General features: G+C 34.6%; 1 protein-coding gene across 1 annotated transcript in view; it reads left to right on the top strand.

Moving 5' to 3' along the window:
• Positions 1 to 2435: 2435 nt before the first annotated feature.
• The window catches only part of LOC128241424 (sodium- and chloride-dependent glycine transporter 1-like), a gene marked incomplete at its 3' end in the record, with an annotated part of 40660 nt that continues 23268 nt past the window's right edge, over positions 2436 to 19827 (top strand). Inside the window, 1 exon segment of the mRNA XM_052958343.1 lies at positions 2436 to 2532. Within this exon segment, the coding sequence (XP_052814303.1) occupies positions 2521 to 2532 (12 nt within the window).

A 19827-nucleotide genomic window follows, 5' to 3' on the forward strand; every position in this document is an offset into this window, starting at 1 on the left:
ATTAAGAAGAAATGATCAGACCATCTAAATGATAAAGTAATATTTATATTTATAAAACAAACTGGACATACACAAGAAACAAAACATCATGGTCCGAAGTGTCCCTGAGCCAGGTCGGAAGTGTCTGGTCCGTATTGGTCGTGGTTTGAAATGTCTTGATACATTTTCGTTAATGTACCGGAAATGAAATTTAAACACTTCACGGCAGTCTTTTTGAGATATTTATATACATATTCAAGCTTGCATGTGCGTAGCTGCCTATTCGCGAGTACGCGGCTAAATCCACATGATTCTGACAAAAATATAATAAAACAATCAGCCAAAGTTGCAGTATGCGTACTTGACTCCATAATCCTAATACTGTCCATTCTCCAGTACTAATTAAAGCACCCAGAACGCCCTCTTCCGAGGGGGCATGCCCCGGACCCCCTAGCAAAATTATGAATCCACATGAATATAGGGCTAGCTACGCCCCTGGCTTGAAACGCGTTTCTTAAACGAAGGACCAGGTAAGTCTAACAGAGTTCGGAAGTAACAGTTAATTTGTAACAATCATATAGATGCAATTTCATTTATTACTAATAAACCAAATTACTTGCGGCTACCTTTTAATACCCCACCCACGCACAATATTCCGGACTTTTTCACATTTAGGTGAAGCGGCCCTTGTCCATTAGGAGCGGGAAAATCGCGCGTTATTTTCTCATATATGAAAAAAGGCTCTCTATATCTCTATTTATTCATGTTCTTGACATCCCCTACTTGACTATTTATGCCTATGGTTCACAGTCAGGTGCTTGTCATTTAAGAATGACTTAGTCAGGGGCGTACCTGAAGGAAGCATTTTGAACTTTACGCCTGTATGCTTGAGTAAGGTTTCGACATTTAAAGAAATTTCATTAATTTATTCTTAAAATATCAAACTGTGCGGGAGCCGGAGAGGTGTCCCGCTTTCAAGAATATTAAAAAAGTTTTTCACAGATCCATTCTAACATTTTTGACGCCAGTAGGAATTATGTAAAAAAACACCTGAATATACATGTATGTTCACTACCTTAGCTTTAATTTAGATTTTGAATTTTGAGCTCTTGTCATTTCTAGGAGCTTATACTGATGTATACGCACGGGCGTGCTGGCGTATGGCTAGGTACACCCCTGACAGTGGCGGACCCAGTAATTCGTAACTTGGGGGCACAAATGGGTTGAAGCGCTGTTCTTCCTCTGTCCAAGCGCCGTCCATGGTCCATCATAAATGAAATAAATAAAAAATTGCTTGCTTGGGGGAATTTTAAGGAGAAAGACTATGCTCATTGTCCGATGGCCTTTAATAAGTCCCTTTTACATAATTAAAAAAAAACTGACAGTGGCACTTCAAATTCCAGCTCAGATACACCCAACTGTCATTGACTGAATAATATGGTGACATATAACCTATTCAGGAACCTTGATCTTCAACTTATTTATTTTTAAATGAAGTTTTTATTGTGAAATAAAGAGATAGTGCTCCGACTGGGATTTGAACCGTAGCCGAAGATGTTATCTCCCTGGCTAGATTTTACGGAAATAAACGAAAGAAAATCCGATTCGTTAGTTCCGCCCATTCACCTTCGTTTTTTAATGACATTTACCATATAAGGTATAGGCGAAATTGTCTATCCTTGTATTTCTGAATTTGTCAATTGACTTGTGTAAACCTGGACTTGTAGGTCTGCAAATGTTCATTTTACGAATGCGAGTGTCGACTGTACGATTGCAGTTTTACATATGCATGTTTCGACTTTCTAAATTACATCATCATATTGTTAAAAGCAAATCATACGATCGATGTTTTATTGAGTTTATACAGTCTAGATCTGGTAATTATGTATTTTGTCTTTTATAATGACAAATGTAAAATCAGTACGGAAAAACTGACACAAAGAAATAACAAATAGCACGTCTACATTGACAAATGTAAGAGACATTTTGTACGATTAAGAAGCACATTGTGGGAATTACACGTCTGGACTTTTGGCAACGAATAGCCTCCATACAAACGTAGATCAGGCCGGACGCGGACAATACTCATCGATTTTGAGGCCGTTCTCGCCTCGATCTGATCAGTTCTTCAGGTCGGGATGAGCGGCATGAACGTGGAGAGATCGTCGCTCCGTGTGAACGGGCCATTACTTAAAACTAAAATTAAATGTCCTTTACATCCTTTATAGGTATATAATATAAACAATACAATTCAGTGCAAGATAACATTGCAATAAAGATGTTTTCTCTATGTATGCATTTAAATTGTGTTGGTTTAAGCATATCATTTGTGAACATGTCATTGCATCTTTTATCAGAGGCGTTAATGAAAATCATCGACCAAGAAGCATTTGGGGAACACTGATCATCACAAAGCCATAACCTCGCGTTATCAGTAAAGGCCAGCTCAGGTCAACGAGGTGCGCATGCGTACAGCGGGTACTAGGTAAACGAAGACTTCCATTCGCACTTAGCATAACAGTGTTGATAGGAGCTTACAGAATGGGTGGCGAGGTAATATGTTCTTAATTTCTAAATCGCAATTTGTTTTTTTTTAATACAATTTCAAAATTTTAATTAGTTTATACATTTATTATTTTTGTATTATTAATGAATTATCAATATCTGCGTGCTATTTATCTCTTTTGATATTGCAGGCAGCTCATTTTTCGTTTTAAAGACGCACAATATAGATGTGGCAAAATATATATGTTTTTTTTAGTAATTAATCATGTCTAACTCATTTGACTTTACTCATCAAAACAAAAAAGTCATATAATTTCCGTACTGATAAAAACATATTAGCGATATGTTGGCGCCTTTTTAACTGGGAATTTGTGGCTACGAAACTGATAATTAAATAAACTATTTTGTAAAGGTTTAAACAATTTTAATATGTACCTAAATCATATGCTTTTTTTTTGTTTTAATCGTTTAAGTCAAATGAATAGAACATGAAAACGCTTTAAAATTAAAAAAATAAAATATTCGCGTCAACCTATTTAGCGCGCTTTTCAGATGATTATCTCATTTACAAAATATCCTTGTTTCAATAGTTTGATAATGCACAGTGTACTTTAATATTTGATAGCAAATTACAATAACAAACCTTGACATTTTAATCTAAAATTTGAATGTACATATGATGAAATAGAAATTATGTATTAATGATAAAGACATATGTCACGCGTGTAGCTGCCTATACGCGAGTACGCGGCTGAATCAACATGATACTGACAAAAATATATTTTAAAAAATCAGCCAAAATTGCAGTATGCGTACTTGACTACATGATCCTAAAACTGTCCATTTTCCAGTATTAAATAAAGCACCTCAGAACGCCCAGAATGCACCGGATTGTGCCATAGTTTTCATTTTTTCCGAGGGGGGCATGCCCCGGAATCCCACGGCATAATTATGAATCAACATTAATTGAGAGCTAGCTACATCCCTGTGTGTAGCTCATGAAAGTGTAATGCATTTGGGACGAATCAGTGAACAGCATTAATTGTTAAAGTTGCATGCTCACAGATTGTAAGTTTTGACACTTTTTGTGAAAAAAAGTCTCAGAATCGGCTGATATTGGCATCAATGACTTCTATTTAGTCAAATAAGACATCTCACAATAGAACCGCATCGCGCGATTTTGGGCCTTCGGACATAAATATTACAAATGAAATAATCATTAATAAAAAAATGCCAAAAATAATGATTTTTCTATGTAAATCAATTTCTTTCAAACTTCGTTCTTTTTAAGGTTTTTCATTGGTGCGTCATTTTCTCGACAATTTATGACCATTTGTTTACTCATGTTTCCATAGCAACCATGGATTTCGTCCCGACATATTTTGTCTGCATTAATAGTCTAAGTGTTTAAAACTGCCAAATGTATTAAATACAAAACTGATTCATTATTTTTATCTTAATTTATGGTCATTTAAGATTCTATGATAAGAAAAGAATTTAAATTATAAGCTAAATGGGATTGATACGTTAATTTTGCACGTCATTTGAATAATGTGCTTTCGTAACAACGTGATTTGAATGACATCAAATTTAGTATTCTAAATGCGCAATGCATGGTCTCACTTGTAAGCACGTATCTTACGCAATTTAAGTGATATCATCATGAAATTTTCAGAATATCTTCCGCGACGCGGTATATTATATGAATTGATGTGCTCGCATATTTAAGCATAAACAAGGTCAGCTGAAACAGTTGACTCAAATCTTGTTAGAAAAACAACAGATCATAAGAGAATCCATTAAACTTCCAGTGCAGTAATGATTTGAAAGTTAACAATGACGACGTTAACAACGTTGTTAACTTTGTGAAAATTACTGCTGGTTAAAGCAAAAAAGCTTGTATTTGATGATATTGCCAATAAACTGAAACTGAAAAACGTTCTGTACAATAGACCGAATAATTCCTTATCTAAAATACATGTGTTCTTTTTTATATAAAACAAACAGGGTGGGCAAAGTTATTTCTTTAACCGCTTCAAACTATGACCACATGCTTTTGACAAAATCCTAAAATAATATACTAAAGGAACAACGCGAACAGCACTGTAAAGCCTTATCACAACCCGTTTGGCATATTATTCGTTCACGGCGACCGAACACCCCTGCATCCTCTCCCGCTCCCGCCCGCCTTTAATGAAACAATAAAATAATACTTACAATACTACACTACTACTACCACTTCTATTACTAATACTGCTGCTGCTGCTACTACTACTACTACTAGTACCACCACCACCACCACCACCACCACCACTACTATACTACTACTACTACTACTACTACTACTAATACTACTACTACTACTACTAATAATAATAATAATAATAATAATAATAATTATAATAATAATTACCAAAAAAACACGTCATTTTACACGAATATCGGCCGTTGTTGTTCTTTGCGAAGAAAACCTCATTTATCAAATACAAGCCTTGTCTGGTTGTCCGGTTAGCGCAGTGGTTTGCGCACTCGCTTCTCACTAAGGCGAGACGGGTTCGATTTCCGGCCTCGGCGTATGCGAGTTTGGCTAGTGGTCACCAAGCCGGACAAGTGGTGTTTTAACGGACACTCCAGTGTTCATTACAACACCAGACCACCCGCAACATCGTGCCAACGAGAGTGACTTAGTATAAGTTAGCATAACTTTCTTCACAATACTCCGTGATAAAATATATAATGTTTTAACTAAATACAAACCTTTTTCGTGGGGGAAGGGCGCACTTTGAGTTACGCTCCCCCTCCCCTTACGTCAATCTTGGAACCGCCCCTGAATGTTTTGGGCAGCGGCTTGTATTTATCATGTTTCGACCAGTGCGTAGAACAAAGTCAGTTTTCAAATTTAGTTCGAAAAAAATGTTCAGCTTACTTGCGTCATTCTTGACTTGGTCACCCCCTTAATGACCAAGCGCTATCAAGTTGACCATATACCGTTTGTTTGGTTTCCTTGTCACTCTTGAAGTTTATTCTTCGATTAGAACACTTCAGAATCTACTTCAGAAAAGTCATAGGCCTCTACGGGGTTGCTATCACTCTAGATATGACATTTTGACGCAAAAATTAGCTACTCGCCCGACGACAATATTTCATAACACCCAATAAATTCTACACTCTTCAACCCACTCCCTCGCAAACCCGCAACTCACAGACCTAGTCATGAAAGGGTTTCAATGTTGTGAAAATTACAGCAAACATTTGTGTTGTGTTACTATTGACACTGGAATAACTTTCAATACATCGCAATCTCTCGTATTTTGAGCAGATTTGATAACGCAACAATTTGAAGGCCATGCCCCTTCGATTTTCATATATCTAGCTATCAAGCTTGTCAAACAATACTGATTACGAACGTTTGTTGAAGGGTTCCCGCCGTCAGTAGCTTAGTTTAAACACTCGTAATGATTTGGCACACTTTATTTCTTCATACAAAACATGTGCATTTTACAAAAACATGAGCGAGTACCTTTAAACTAAAGTCCTTCTAAGATATTCAATGACTTTCCAAACATTCTATATTTTTCATAGCATAACACTTGTATATTCTATTACACAGAGCACTTATTGTAATAATAATACTTATTATTCATAATTTCACCCATTTATATATAATCATACGAAGCACTTACATATGTGCTATGTAAGACAACATAATAAGAATAAATAGATTTAATTCGTGGTTTAAACTTAATGCATTTTCTTTACAATAATATGCATTACACAATTATGGAACTATCAAAATATACGAAAACGCATTTTTTCATTATGATAATAAGAGCACACACAGTTTCGTATGTTTTGAAGTTGTTTCTATAATTATAAAAATAAATAACAGTCTAGGGTGGTATTTAATATTCAAATTAAGTTAATCTTATGGAAATACATCATTGACTTCATTCACTCTATTGGTCGGTTATAAATAACCAGTAATCCGATTAGCTAAATCGTTCTTAGATCCAATTAAGACCAATATCGAATACCACCCTGGGCCAAAATTCAATATTGATATCATCCTTATTCTTAGATATGCCTCAGTGATTCACTGAAGCCTATTGGTCAGCTAAATATACAGGCCAATCAAAACACTTAGTTTCTAATCTTAAGTTCAGTCTAAGTTGCTTATTGACAACGGCCCCTGATCTATAAGAAACTAGTTTTTGGAAATTTCGTGGTTCTTTTCGATGCTATATATATATAAACTCAGCAGATGTTATCGTTGCTTAATGGAAATTTGGCGGATGTAATCTGCTTTATGGATTTTTGCTGGTAAGAGCTAATCTAAATGATTGAATGTGAATCTGTCCGGAGATCTCATTGACAGAGGCCTGCGCGTCAACACTAATTTTCTAAACATATCAAGAACGGTAGAAATAGCGTGTGCTAAGCTCATTTCTTTCAAATTAAATTCGGTATCTTTCATAAGAGCCATTGTTTGTGACATTCATTCATCCTTTTTGGAATATTAAAACAATATTATTAATTGTGGAAAATCCTATCTCGGAGTAAGAGTGCATCTTTAAATGTATATTGAAATTAACCTGTGACCAAATCTCATTGTTTATGATGATTATCACTGTATAAATATTATTCAAGCTGCGTTTGAATGACAATTTTTATCTGCTTGCACCGAATGCTCGCGTGTAGAGTGTTTGCTATAACTGACGCACAGAAAATATCGTGATACATATATTAAAACTTCTCTTTAACGATAAAGGACGATAAACAATCATATTCGAACCAAAACAACAGTGACATTCATATGCAGAGACAGTTATTATAAGACAAAATAACGTTTTCAAATTACTAAGACAGCCCATGAAAGTAATGGTTAAAGCACTTCAGTTAAGTAGTGGTTAAACATATTCCTTTTAAGGAAAAGTTAAACAGTAATTAGTAACACTCGATTTTAGAAGTGGTTAAAATACTCTATTTAAGGAATTGTTTAACATCCCGTTAAAGTAATTGTTAGTTTGAACGTTATATATTTTACAACGATTGTGAAGAAAGCTATGATAGCTTATACTAAGTCCTACTAAGTCACTCTCGTTGGCACGGTGTTGCGCGAGAGTGTGGTCTTGTGTTGTGGGGGATACCGGAGTACCCGGAGAAAACCCACTTGTCCGGTTTGGTGACCACTAACCAAACTCACATGCGCCCAGGCCGGGAATGGAACCCGGGTCGCCTTGGTGAAGAGCGAGTGCGCTAACCACTGTGCACCCCGGACTGCCTAAGTAATAGTTAAACACCCCATTTAGGTAATGGCTAACATATTCCATTCAAGTAATAATTAGAACACCCCATTTAGGTAATGGCTAACATATTCCATTCAAGTAATAATTAGAACACCCCATTTAGGTAATGGCTAACATATTCCATTCAAGTAATAATTAGAACACCCCATTTAGGTAATGGCTAAAATATTCCATTCAAGTAATAATTAGAACACCCCATTTAGGTAATGGCTAACATATTCCATTCAAGTAATAATTAGAACACCCCATTTAGGTAATGGCTAACATATTCCATTCAAGTAATAATTAGAACACCCCATTTAGGTAATGGCTAACATATTCCATTCAAGTAATAATTAGAACACCCCATTTAGGTAATGGCTAACATATTCCATTCAAGTAATAATTAGAACACCCCATTTAGGTAATGGCTAACATATTCCATTCAAGTAATAATTAGAACACCCCATTTAGGTAATGGCTAACATATTCCATTCAAGTAATAATTAGAACACCCCATTTAGGTAATGGCTAACATATTCCATTCAAGTAATAATTAGAACACCCCATTTAGGTAATGGCTAACATATTCCATTCAAGTAATAATTAGAACACCCCATTTAGGTAATGGCTAACATATTCCATTCAAGTAATAATTAGAACACCCCATTTAGGTAATGGCTAAAATATTCCATTCAAGTAATAATTAGAACACCCCATTTAGGTAATGGCTAACATATTCCATTCAAGTAATAATTAGAACACCCCATTTAGGTAATGGCTAACATATTCCATTCAAGTAATAATTAGAACACCCCATTTAGGTAATGGCTAACATATTCCATTCAAGTAATAATTAGAACACCCCATTTAGGTAATGGCTAACATATTCCATTCAAGTAATAATTAGAACACCCCATTTAGGTAATGGCTAACATATTCCATTCAAGTAATAATTAGAACACCCCATTTAGGTAATGGCTAAAATATTCCATTCAAGTAATAATTAGAACACCCCATTTAGGAAATGTCTAAAATATTCCATTCAAGTAATAATTAGAACACCCCATTTAGGAAATGTCTAAAATATTCCATTCAAGTAATAAATAGAACACCCCATTTAAGTAATGGTTAAAATTCCCAACTTAAGGTATGGTTAAAAAATCCACTTAAGAATGGTTTAAACACTCTATAAACGCTCATTACATAGTTACTTAATTCATAACCTTTATTTTTTACTGGTCTACATAGTAAACCACCAGCAACTGTTCATATCTACCGTTTCACCTTATTAAAACTAAACAAAAACGGATGACTTTTGATTTACTGTAAAACCTGTATTGGAAAACTTAAAAAATGCTACCTTCCCAGTAGACAAAATATAATGTTGACCACTGAAAGCAACATATGCAAGGACATAAGTATTAGACAAATACCTGTACCGATATTCGATATAACGTTTCTAAATTACAAAGACACCAACTCTAAAAAGATTCTACCGCCCAAGTTATATCAAACACTTAATTAAGAATAGAAATGGTTTAGCGTTAATAGATTTGTAAATTTCTATAATAGATTGATACTCATGCTTATAATTATTTCTAGTCTGAAATAAAATGTGAAAAAGTTTTAACCGCATGCCAAGTATTCGTATCTTAATCATCGGACTATCTTGGATCTAGTCTTATTAGTATGAAAATCACGTTTTCAATCCGATCGAAGTCTTATCTCAATGTCATGACAGTGTTTGTCATCCTAATTACATCTGTCTATAATCAGTTACATTGACTGATAAAATATGCACTGCCTTTCGAGTTTGAATACTTTGAGCGTGTTAATATGAGCCACGTCGCGCGATTTTGGGCCTTCGGAAATATTTTTGCTATTACAATGATTTAAGGTATTTGAATGCCATGTAATTTCAGAAAGATATTCTGAAATGTTCATGATGATATCACTTAATTTGCGTAAGTTACATGTTTACAAGTGAGATCATGTATTGCGCAATTTGAATACTAAATTTGACGTCATTCAAATGACGTCGTAATGAAAGTGCATTATTCAAATGACGTGCAAAATTATTGTATCAATATTACAACTAGCTTATAATTTAAATTATTTTCTTATCACAGAATCTTTAAGGAACATAAATTAAGATAAAAATAATGAATTATTTTTGTATTTTTAATACATTTGGCCGTTTTAAACACAGACTATTAATCCATTCAAAATATGTCGGGACGAAATCCATGGTTGCTATGGAAACATGAGTAAACCAATGGTCATAAATTATTGAGAAATTGATGCACCAATGACAAACCTTAAAAAGAAAGAAGTCAGGAAGAAATTGATTAACATAGAAAAAATCTTTATTTTAGGCATTTTTTATTAATGATTATTTCATTTGTAATAATAATGTCCGAAGGCCCAAACTCGCGCGATGCGGCTCATATAATACCTAAGGCCAAAACTAAAATATTTCTTTCCAGTAACATTTCAAAAGCAATAGGGGAAATATAGTGTAGGTGGGTAGGCATAACTTTTATTTTTCCTTTCTTCTTTTTTGAGTACCGGGATTCTGTACTAAACCGAACAATATCAGGCTTATTAATATTTTTGAAAGTTTGAAAAATAAAAATTAGTCAAATTTTAACATGTTCACTCAGAAAATGCCCATTTTTAGGAAATTAAGGCAAAAAAGTGTGTGGTCGGGGGGAACATAAAATGTCTGTCAGGTTAACAACCTTTTTTAGGAGTGTTTTTTTTTTTTTAAATATAGATTAAAAGCCATTAAAGTTTTATACAGACTGAATATTATTTTAACGCCATTCCTCAATGCCCTTCTAACTTACATAAGCTTAAAGTGACACTCTTCTTCAAAATCAATACATTCACATGTATAACAAACATCAAATTTGACTGATAAACCTTCATCACTTACTAAATAATGCATTTATGGAAAATATTAATTACTGATAACAAGATTATAACCGTGTATTTAATAGCGGAAAGCGCAAACATATTAAATGTTTTGTGAATGCTAAAATATTTACTGTGGTCTACTATAGTCTCATTAGGTAGAAATACTGTGTTTTATGCTCATTTCTTTCAAATCAAACTCGGTATACTTCATAAGAACCACTGTTTTCGACATTTATTCATCCTTTTTGGGAAATTAAAAAAATATTATAAATTGTGGTAAATCTTATCTGGAAGTAAGAGTGCATCTTTAATAAAAAATAAAGCTACCTACCCTACCGGTTTTTGAAACGGATGTAACCCGAACCAAATCATTTTTGTTTCTGCCTAAACACTATGGTTATAACTGGACCAGTGGTTCATTGAGGTTCATGAAATTTCAATTCTGGTTTGATTTTTTAACCTGCCCAGGCTGAATTATCTCAAGTTTAAGACAGTCGTATTCAAAAATCAATCTTTTTTCACTTTTTAAATCTTTAGATTCAACTGATGAAAAACAAAAAACGGCTGACTGCTGATTAACCAAATTAAAACATCGGATTTGAAAAATACTGCCATCAAATTAGACAAAATATAAATTTGAACACTAAATTAGAATTCTGCCATCAAAACCAAAACAGCATACACAGATTTCATCACAAGTTTGCCCCAAAAAACGACTTATATTATCTGTGAGTCAAAACACACAAAAGGAGATAACACGTGTTATATTTACACAGACGGAGGGTCTCAGTGTTTTGTACAACCTCCCATTAATGTTTTAGTAGTCCACTCAATCGCCCAGCAGCGGAACTATTTGGGGAATCAATGTTTTGTTCACACGTTGACATCGAAAATACAAAATTAGGGTAAATGTATAAAGATGGCTTTATCTAAACCTTAGCTTATGTTAAGCTGTGTGAAGTTAGCTAAATATACGAAATTGGACATCGGACATTTAAGATCGAATGTTGTGCTGGCACGACATTGGACATTGGATATTCAAAATCGAATGTTGTGCTGGCACGACATTGGACATTGGACATTTAAAATCGAATGTTGTGCTGGCACGACATTGGACATTCAACATCGAATGTTGTGCTGGCACGACATTGGACATTGGACATTTAAAATCGAATGTTGTGCTGGCACGACATTGGACATTGGACATTCAAAATTAAAAGTCGTGCTGGCACGACATTGGACATTGGACATTCAAAAATGAATGTCGTGCCAGCACGACATTGGACATTGGACCTTGGGATTTCAAAAATGAATGTCGTGCTGGCACGACATTGGACATTCAACATCGAATGTTGTGCTGGCACGACATTGGACATTGGACATTCAAATTCGAATATTGTGCTGGCACGACATTGGACATTGGACATTCAAAGGTGAAAGTCGTGCTAGCACGACATTGGACATTGGACATTCAAAAATGAATGTCGTGCCAGCACGACATTGGACATTGGACATTGGGATTTCAAAAATGAAAGTCGTGCTAGCACGACATTGTACATTGGACATTCAAAATTGAATTTCGTGCCAGCACGACATTGGACATTCAAAAGTCATTACTATGCATGCAAGTCTCGCGTTAATTTAAGTATCCAAATTTCCTTGATATAATGTATTTTTCATACCAAGACAAGCATTTGTTTCTAGTTTCATATTTTGTAAATATAGTTACCTATTATTTTCACAATACAAGTACATAACTGCATGTTGTATGTATATTATTATTTTGTTATGATAGAATTGTGTTTTGGGGCGGATCCAGGATTTGACGTTAACGGGGGCGTAACTTGGGGGCGTAACTATTGGCCAGCACCGAAATGTATATGGTTGAAGTGTTGACAGGGTGAGGGGTACTCCCGCATTTTGTTTAACAATTTCTTGTTCGAACGGTGCATTTTGGGTGTATTTTATTATTTTTTCTCCTATAGTGAAATTAAAAGTGAACTTGAACGATTATTTTAGGGGTGGGGCGCGTCAGTAGTAGTACTTTGATTGGCATACTATTCTAGTAGTAATGATGAGACTTGAATTACTCAACAATCAAAATATCGTATCTATAATATTTGAACAATAACAATGTTCAAACCCGATGGTACTCATACTCTCATGCGGTATTCATGAGCTTATGGTCTGTTAATGAATGTAAACTGAAAACAGAGTATTGATGAACATTATTTCGTTGTAAAGTTTACTTGGATTAACCATAACTGTTGAATGGTACCTCGGACAAAAAACGAAACCCACCCACAACTTATAATTATCCTTCTATTTAAATAAAGTATTATATAGAAAGTCACACAAATAGTATATATTTGAATATTTTACCATTTTCCAATAGAGATTCTGTTCAAGATTGTATTCAAATGGGTTAAAGGTCAATTACATTGAACACTCTTTCTTCTTTATATTGACTAAAAGAAAAAAGAAGATATTTTCGCTCTTCGCTCGCTTCGAATCTTCTGGAGACTGACAAAATTGTATATGTATTTTTTTCGCTCCAAATTTTTATTGCAAAAATCTGAGGAACAAAAACTTATTTGGTGTGGCCTAAAAAACAAGCCGTCCACCCGGAAGCTTAGTTCATCGCTCATATCAAAACTGGACTTAACATGGTTGGTTTGTGCGTTCACCTTAAGTTATGTTTGCAATAAATGACAGAATGAGACAAGGTATGATTTGTACTCTACCTTTATCTGTTAGGTTACACAAACATTTAGACTGTACTTCCCTCTTTTTGTTTTATAAACATAACTATCTAAATGACGCGGCGTGTGTATCGTTCAAGGTTGGTATTCGATATGCAACATAGTTAATCTAAGGGTCATGCATCATTAACTTCATTCACTTTATTGACCTGTTTATAAATTATTACAAGAAATCCGATAGGCTAAATCGCTAACAGATCCAATTTACATTATTGACTTCTTTAAGTCTATTAGTCAGTTATAAATTATCACAAGAAATCCGATAAGCTACATCGTTCTTATATCCATTTAACAATATTGACTTCATTCGCTCTATTGGTCAGTTATTAGTTATCACAAGTAATCCGATTAGCTACATCGTTTTAGATCCAATTAACCTCATTGGTTTCATTCTTTCTATTGGTCAGTTATTGATTATCACAAGTAATCCGATTAGCTACATCGTTCTTAGATCCAATAAAGACTAATATTGAATACAGCCCTGAACGTTGTTTTTTTGTGTACATTTAAATCCCATATATTACTTCTAAGTGTTTAGATTTCTTCAGCTAAAACTACAACGACATGCATAGAGGTCAAATATAACGAAGGTTCTGTTTATAGGTTGAGAAATCACGTGACCTCAAATGGGTTCTCACATAGGTCACCACGGGTCAAAACGACTACTCACTAGTAAACTTTCAAAGTGCACACAGCGTTGCAGCGTTCTCAAAATGGCCAAGGATTGCATCGTTAAATACAAGCAGATCTAAACTATTTCACACGTGTGGAAGCAGAAAAAAAGCATAGTATTTTATAGGCTAAGAAATAGTTTCTGTCAAATATAGTTACTTAGAAATTAACGTCACTTACTTGCTTGTTTACATCGATTTTGACCCGTGGTGACCCATGTGAGAACCCCGTTAAAGTCACGTGATTCATCACCCTGGTTTAGAGGTATAAAAGGTTATAGGAGATCGCTTATGTTTTTGAGCCCATTTTTTTATGGTTATGCATCTGAAAACTATAATATTATAATTAACTTACTGGTTGGTACCGAAATTGCAGCAAAGAGTACGATTAAAGTATAAAATCAAAACGCTGAAAGCCCTGAGGAACGGTGGCCCCGAGAGGGTAAGCAATTTTTAGCTCTCCTGGCCGAAGTCATGTGTACGTAGTATGTGCGTCCGTGCGTCTGTAAACAATTCATTTTAACACGATACAGCCTTCAGTTTTGATTGATGAAACCTGTACAGGTTCTACATATTCATTAGAGCTTGGTTCCTTTCGAAAACCAGATCCGCCCATGCATGCTTAGATTATGGGCCTTGATAGTATAAAAAATCCTGTTAACAATTGCTCGTGAACACGATACAGCCTTCATTTTTGATTGTATCTCGATGAAACTTGTACACTATCTACATATCCATAAGAGCTCGGTTCCTTTCGAAAACCAGCCTGATCCGCCCATGCATGCCTAGATTATGGGCCTTGAAATGATTAGATTATGGGCCTTGATAGTAAAGAAAAATGCTATTGTGTAATAAATGCTTGCGAACATGATTCAGTCTTCAGTTTTGAGTATTCAAATACCCATAAGGGGTTTTTTTTTTTTTTTTGGAAAACAGTGATGTTGACCATACAAACCCATCCAGTAGAGCATAGGCCCTTTTGAGCCTCCTGTTTAAGTTATGACAGGAATTTCAGAAACGAATTGATAGGAACACCCAAGGAAGTTGAGAGGTGGGGTTCATATGTTTTACAACAACGTACGAGTTGACAGGCTTCAATTTTATTAGGCAAGAAATATACATATAGAACATATATACAGTGTAAGATTAAAGTGGGGTATGTAGAATACTTTTGAACATTTTAGGGTTGGGACGTTTGTTATTTCGAAGTAGTTGAAAGGGAAATATAGACACACAAGTTGATATGAAATGTATGTCATTGCGTATGTTAATGCAGTAAGTATGCATAATTTGGTCATTTTAAAACTCATCCAGGCATGTATGCTGAAAGATGTTAATATTGTTCCCAAGGGATAAGTTTCACATTAGCAAAGAACATCATGGTAATGTTGAAAAATTGATATGAAAATACCATCTGTATGCAGACAGAAAAGGAAACGAACAACATAGCAAATGAAAATTGTTTTGTACAAACGAGTAGTAAAATGTTTATTTACATATCAGAATGAACGTAAAGTAGTAATAAATTCCGTAATTGTCTGTGTTGGAAATATGTATGTGAGCAAACTATGCATGTTTTGATGAGGTTGGCAATAAACACATGTGTAAATGTACATGAAATATGTATTAACATTATCAACATATACATTGAAAGGACATGTACAACTGTATGAATAAAACATTTATGTGTTATCAGTGTCCATGCACCATTTTCAATAAAAGTTTAGTATAAAGCAGCAACTGGTAAAAAATATGGTCATTGCAGCATTGCTATATTATGACACAGTGCAATTGCAAGCTTGTTTAGTTGTGGAATACGAACTAGGGCATTGTTAAAAATAGGAAAGGACACTTTTGAAATTGTTGTGCATTGCACAAGTATACATGTCAATCAAGAAATGTTATAAAATTTCCAGTTATGCTGAGGGACAAAGTTGTGATTAAATTTTAACAAAAACAAAACACAGAAAAAGGCAATAACTCTGTAATTTGCTGAAATAGTTTAATGATTATGTCCATGAACTCCTGCTCATTGTGCTGTACCATTGTCTAAAGTTTTATGACATTCCGTCCGGTATTTTTCAAGTTATGCTCCGGACAAGAAAAATTGACAGCAAAAAATAAAATAAAGGGCCACAACTCAGTAATGCGCTAAAGCAGAGTTATGGTTCCGTTCTTGAACACTGAAATTCCTCTCATTGTGCATTACCATTGTATGAAGTTCAAGTGAATTCCATCCAGTAGTTTTCAAGTTATACTACGAACAAATCAAGTAACAAAAGGCAATAACTCAGTAATAAGCAAGAATGGAGTTATGGTTATTATACACTGCACTTCCTCTCATTATGCTCTACTTTTGTATGTAGTTTAATCAAATTCTATCCAGTAGTTTTAAGTTATGCTCCAGACAAGGTAAATTGCAACGGACAGTCTGACAAACCGACAGACCAACTGACCACAGGGTGACTCCAATATACCCCCTTCAAACTTCGTTTGTCGGGGTGTATAATGAGAAAAAGCTAAGCATTGTTAATGTTAATAAAGACTTGGATTGTTTGTCATTATTCAGTAAGTACATGTATACATCGAAATTGGCTGATGAAATGAACAGAGCATCCAAAAAGTTTATGGTCAGTTTGTGGTACATCTCGTATTCAAAACAAGTAACAGTTTGTGTGCTCCTCTTCATAGTGATTGCCATGGCAACAGGGCAATGGTCCATTTATAACGTCTGAATGTTCATCAGGATAGTGGCTTGAAGGCATATTACATCACAGCTGAATTCATCAAAATACAACTACGCAGTAGGTCACCTGAGGTCACGAAACTCTGTAACCCACGAAAGTCACGAATGCATAAATGAACGAAAATCAAAATGCACATAATCAGAATTAGCAATATGAACGACACAAATTCACATCGTAATGTAAACAAATTAGATAAGAAGAATAAACACGCAGGTTCATGATTTAGGCCGCCAAATGTAGGTCACGTACATAAACAACGCACATTGACAGCATGAAAACACAGATATTTGCACAAAAAACAATATACAGTGTAAATAATGAAGCAATTTCATTCACTGTCATGCCACGCACACGTAAAGCCGTTCGTGTGTAACAATCTGATTATAAAATACTTACAATACACATTTAATCCAGCTGATATCCATGAGACACTCTTAGGCAGAGCGCTTACAAAATGGCGACGATCGAAAGTTGAAATGACCATGCTAACTATAGGCGTAGTAATCTGTATAATATACTTTATCGATATACGGTTTCCAAAAGCATTCACTTCGTTCGTTTGTTTATTGATCAGTGAAATAGTGTTTACATATCATTTCATTTTAAGGAAATTTTTGAATTGTTTGGAATCGATTAATCAATTATGGTAACTACTTCTTATAACCGACTCACACCTGTAACAATACATTTAGTTTTTCGCTGTTCTCGAGCGGTTGCGTATAAATATTTTGAATTCATTTTGTGATTTTATCAACTGCATTTTCAGGGATATGCAAAATGTACGAGTTCAAATGTACATTACAATACATCAATTCAGATTTGTTGAAGTTTAAAGATGTCATGTGTATTCAAGCATTCAATGAGCGCATTATTTCGACCGAATCACCGTGTAATCATTTGCAGTAACGATCTGATGTGCCTACTATGAACGTGGCCCTGAAGGGCCCCCGTTCAACAATTGGGAAAATATAGGGTCGGTGGGTAGGCATAACTTTTATTCCCCTTCCATCTGTTTTGAGTACCGGGATTCTGTACTAAACCGAATAATATCAGGTTTATTATTATTTTTGGAAGTTTGAAAAATAACTCACTCAGAAAATGCCCATTTATAGGAAATAAAGGCTAAAATGTGTGGCCGGGGGGACATAAAGGGTCGGTCAGGTTAACAGTGTTTTTAATATATAGTTTAAAAGCCGTTAAAGCTTTATACAGAATATTATCATTGTGGGGAACGGACACCGGATATAGCTCAAAAGTGATAAGTTAACAGACAATTATACAGTTGTTTTGATTTACCAGAGGTAAGATCTTGCTTTGTTAACGCATATCTACCGTATCCACAAATAAAACAAGTGTTTGAACCAATAGCTGAATGCTAAATTTGGCCTATGGTATACTTTAAAATGCTTACGATTTAACATACCTCGAAAAAGGTTTCTTCAAATCTGAGATGATCACCTCGAAACTTACAGAATTTCGACAAGTATTGTTATTTTTAGGAAATATATATCGAATAAATATAAAATCTGAATCAAAGGCTTTCACAAGCATAAGCTCATTTATTTTTATTGTAAGAACTGGCAATGTAACTTTTAAACTGTTAAAGATATGCCCTTAGATATGTTCACAGTACTGTACTGGGGATAGCCGTATTATGTACTGAGGATAGTTTTAAAGTTGAGAAATGTGTCCTGGTGATAACAAGTAAAATGGGACAAAAATTGAAGGTAACACTTTTAATATACAATATTCATGTATGTCTGTTTCCAACTTTCAAATAATCTGCAAAAAGTGGGAGTACAATTTGATAAGAAATTATTAACAATGAGTTTGATCCATGCTCTCCTAAATGAACGTAACATGCAAGCTGCTTAATTATCAGGGTTGGTCACACTACATACTTTCTCACTGAAGTGAACGAGCAGAGACCATTATTCTAAGTAATAGCAACATCGACCCAAGCTTAGAAAAAAGCTTCACGTGTTCAAAATTTGATCACAATAACACATTCCCTTCTCATGACTTTCTGTGTGCAAATAGATACCTACTTGATTTACAAAGCAATACTATATATATGAATAGCAAACACCACATAAATTATACGGCCATATGTATTGTGTTCCTCAATAAATCAGATTACTGGCGTAGTTCAAATATTTAGATATTTGCGACTCGAACGTTGATGCTTGTGAAAAACTCATCATGTTTAACTAATCTGTATGAATGAAACAGATTTACGTGCAAACAGATACAAAAAACATCCCTCGATTTGGACAACATCGAACAATTTCCCTCGAGCTCGCGTATAAGGAAATGGCCGTAATCATTATCACAGTCTTTTTATTCTAAATACATCGTTACTATCCCCAGTCCACTTAATAGCTATCCCCTGTGCAGTTATTTATTTGCTTCATCTATATCCAGTACACCGCCAGGGCACCAAAATGTATGAATATCTCCGTAACAACAAAACATATCGTATTGATATCTTACACATTACTAGATAATGTTATTACGAAGAAATCGCTCGATTCAGTTTTAATTTTGATTTTAAATTTCTTGATTTATGTTTGAAATCGTATCACATAAATGAACATTTGTGAGCGATCGTGCAACTTTCGGCAAGAATTGGGGCTATTATACAAAAGAGGAGACACATTTCCATAATAGTCGTATATTGCACATGATTAAGTTATTCGAAACTATTCGATTTTGATAAATATATAACCATAAAATACAAAAAAAATGATAGAAAACTTTCCATGTGTCAAAATCAAACGCTTATCGATTTATCACTTTTTTGAGCTATATCCGGTGTCCATTCCCCAAAGTGATTATTTTAACGCCATTCTTCAATGCCTTTCTGACTCACATAAGCTTGATACAAAAATAAAGCTACCTACACTACCGGTTATTGAAAAGGATGTTACCCGAACCAAATAATTTTTGTTTCTGT

The sequence above is a fragment of the Mya arenaria genome, chromosome 7, assembly GCF_026914265.1.
Source record: "Mya arenaria isolate MELC-2E11 chromosome 7, ASM2691426v1".
In the NCBI taxonomy this organism is placed as follows: Eukaryota; Metazoa; Mollusca; class Bivalvia; order Myida; family Myidae; genus Mya; species Mya arenaria.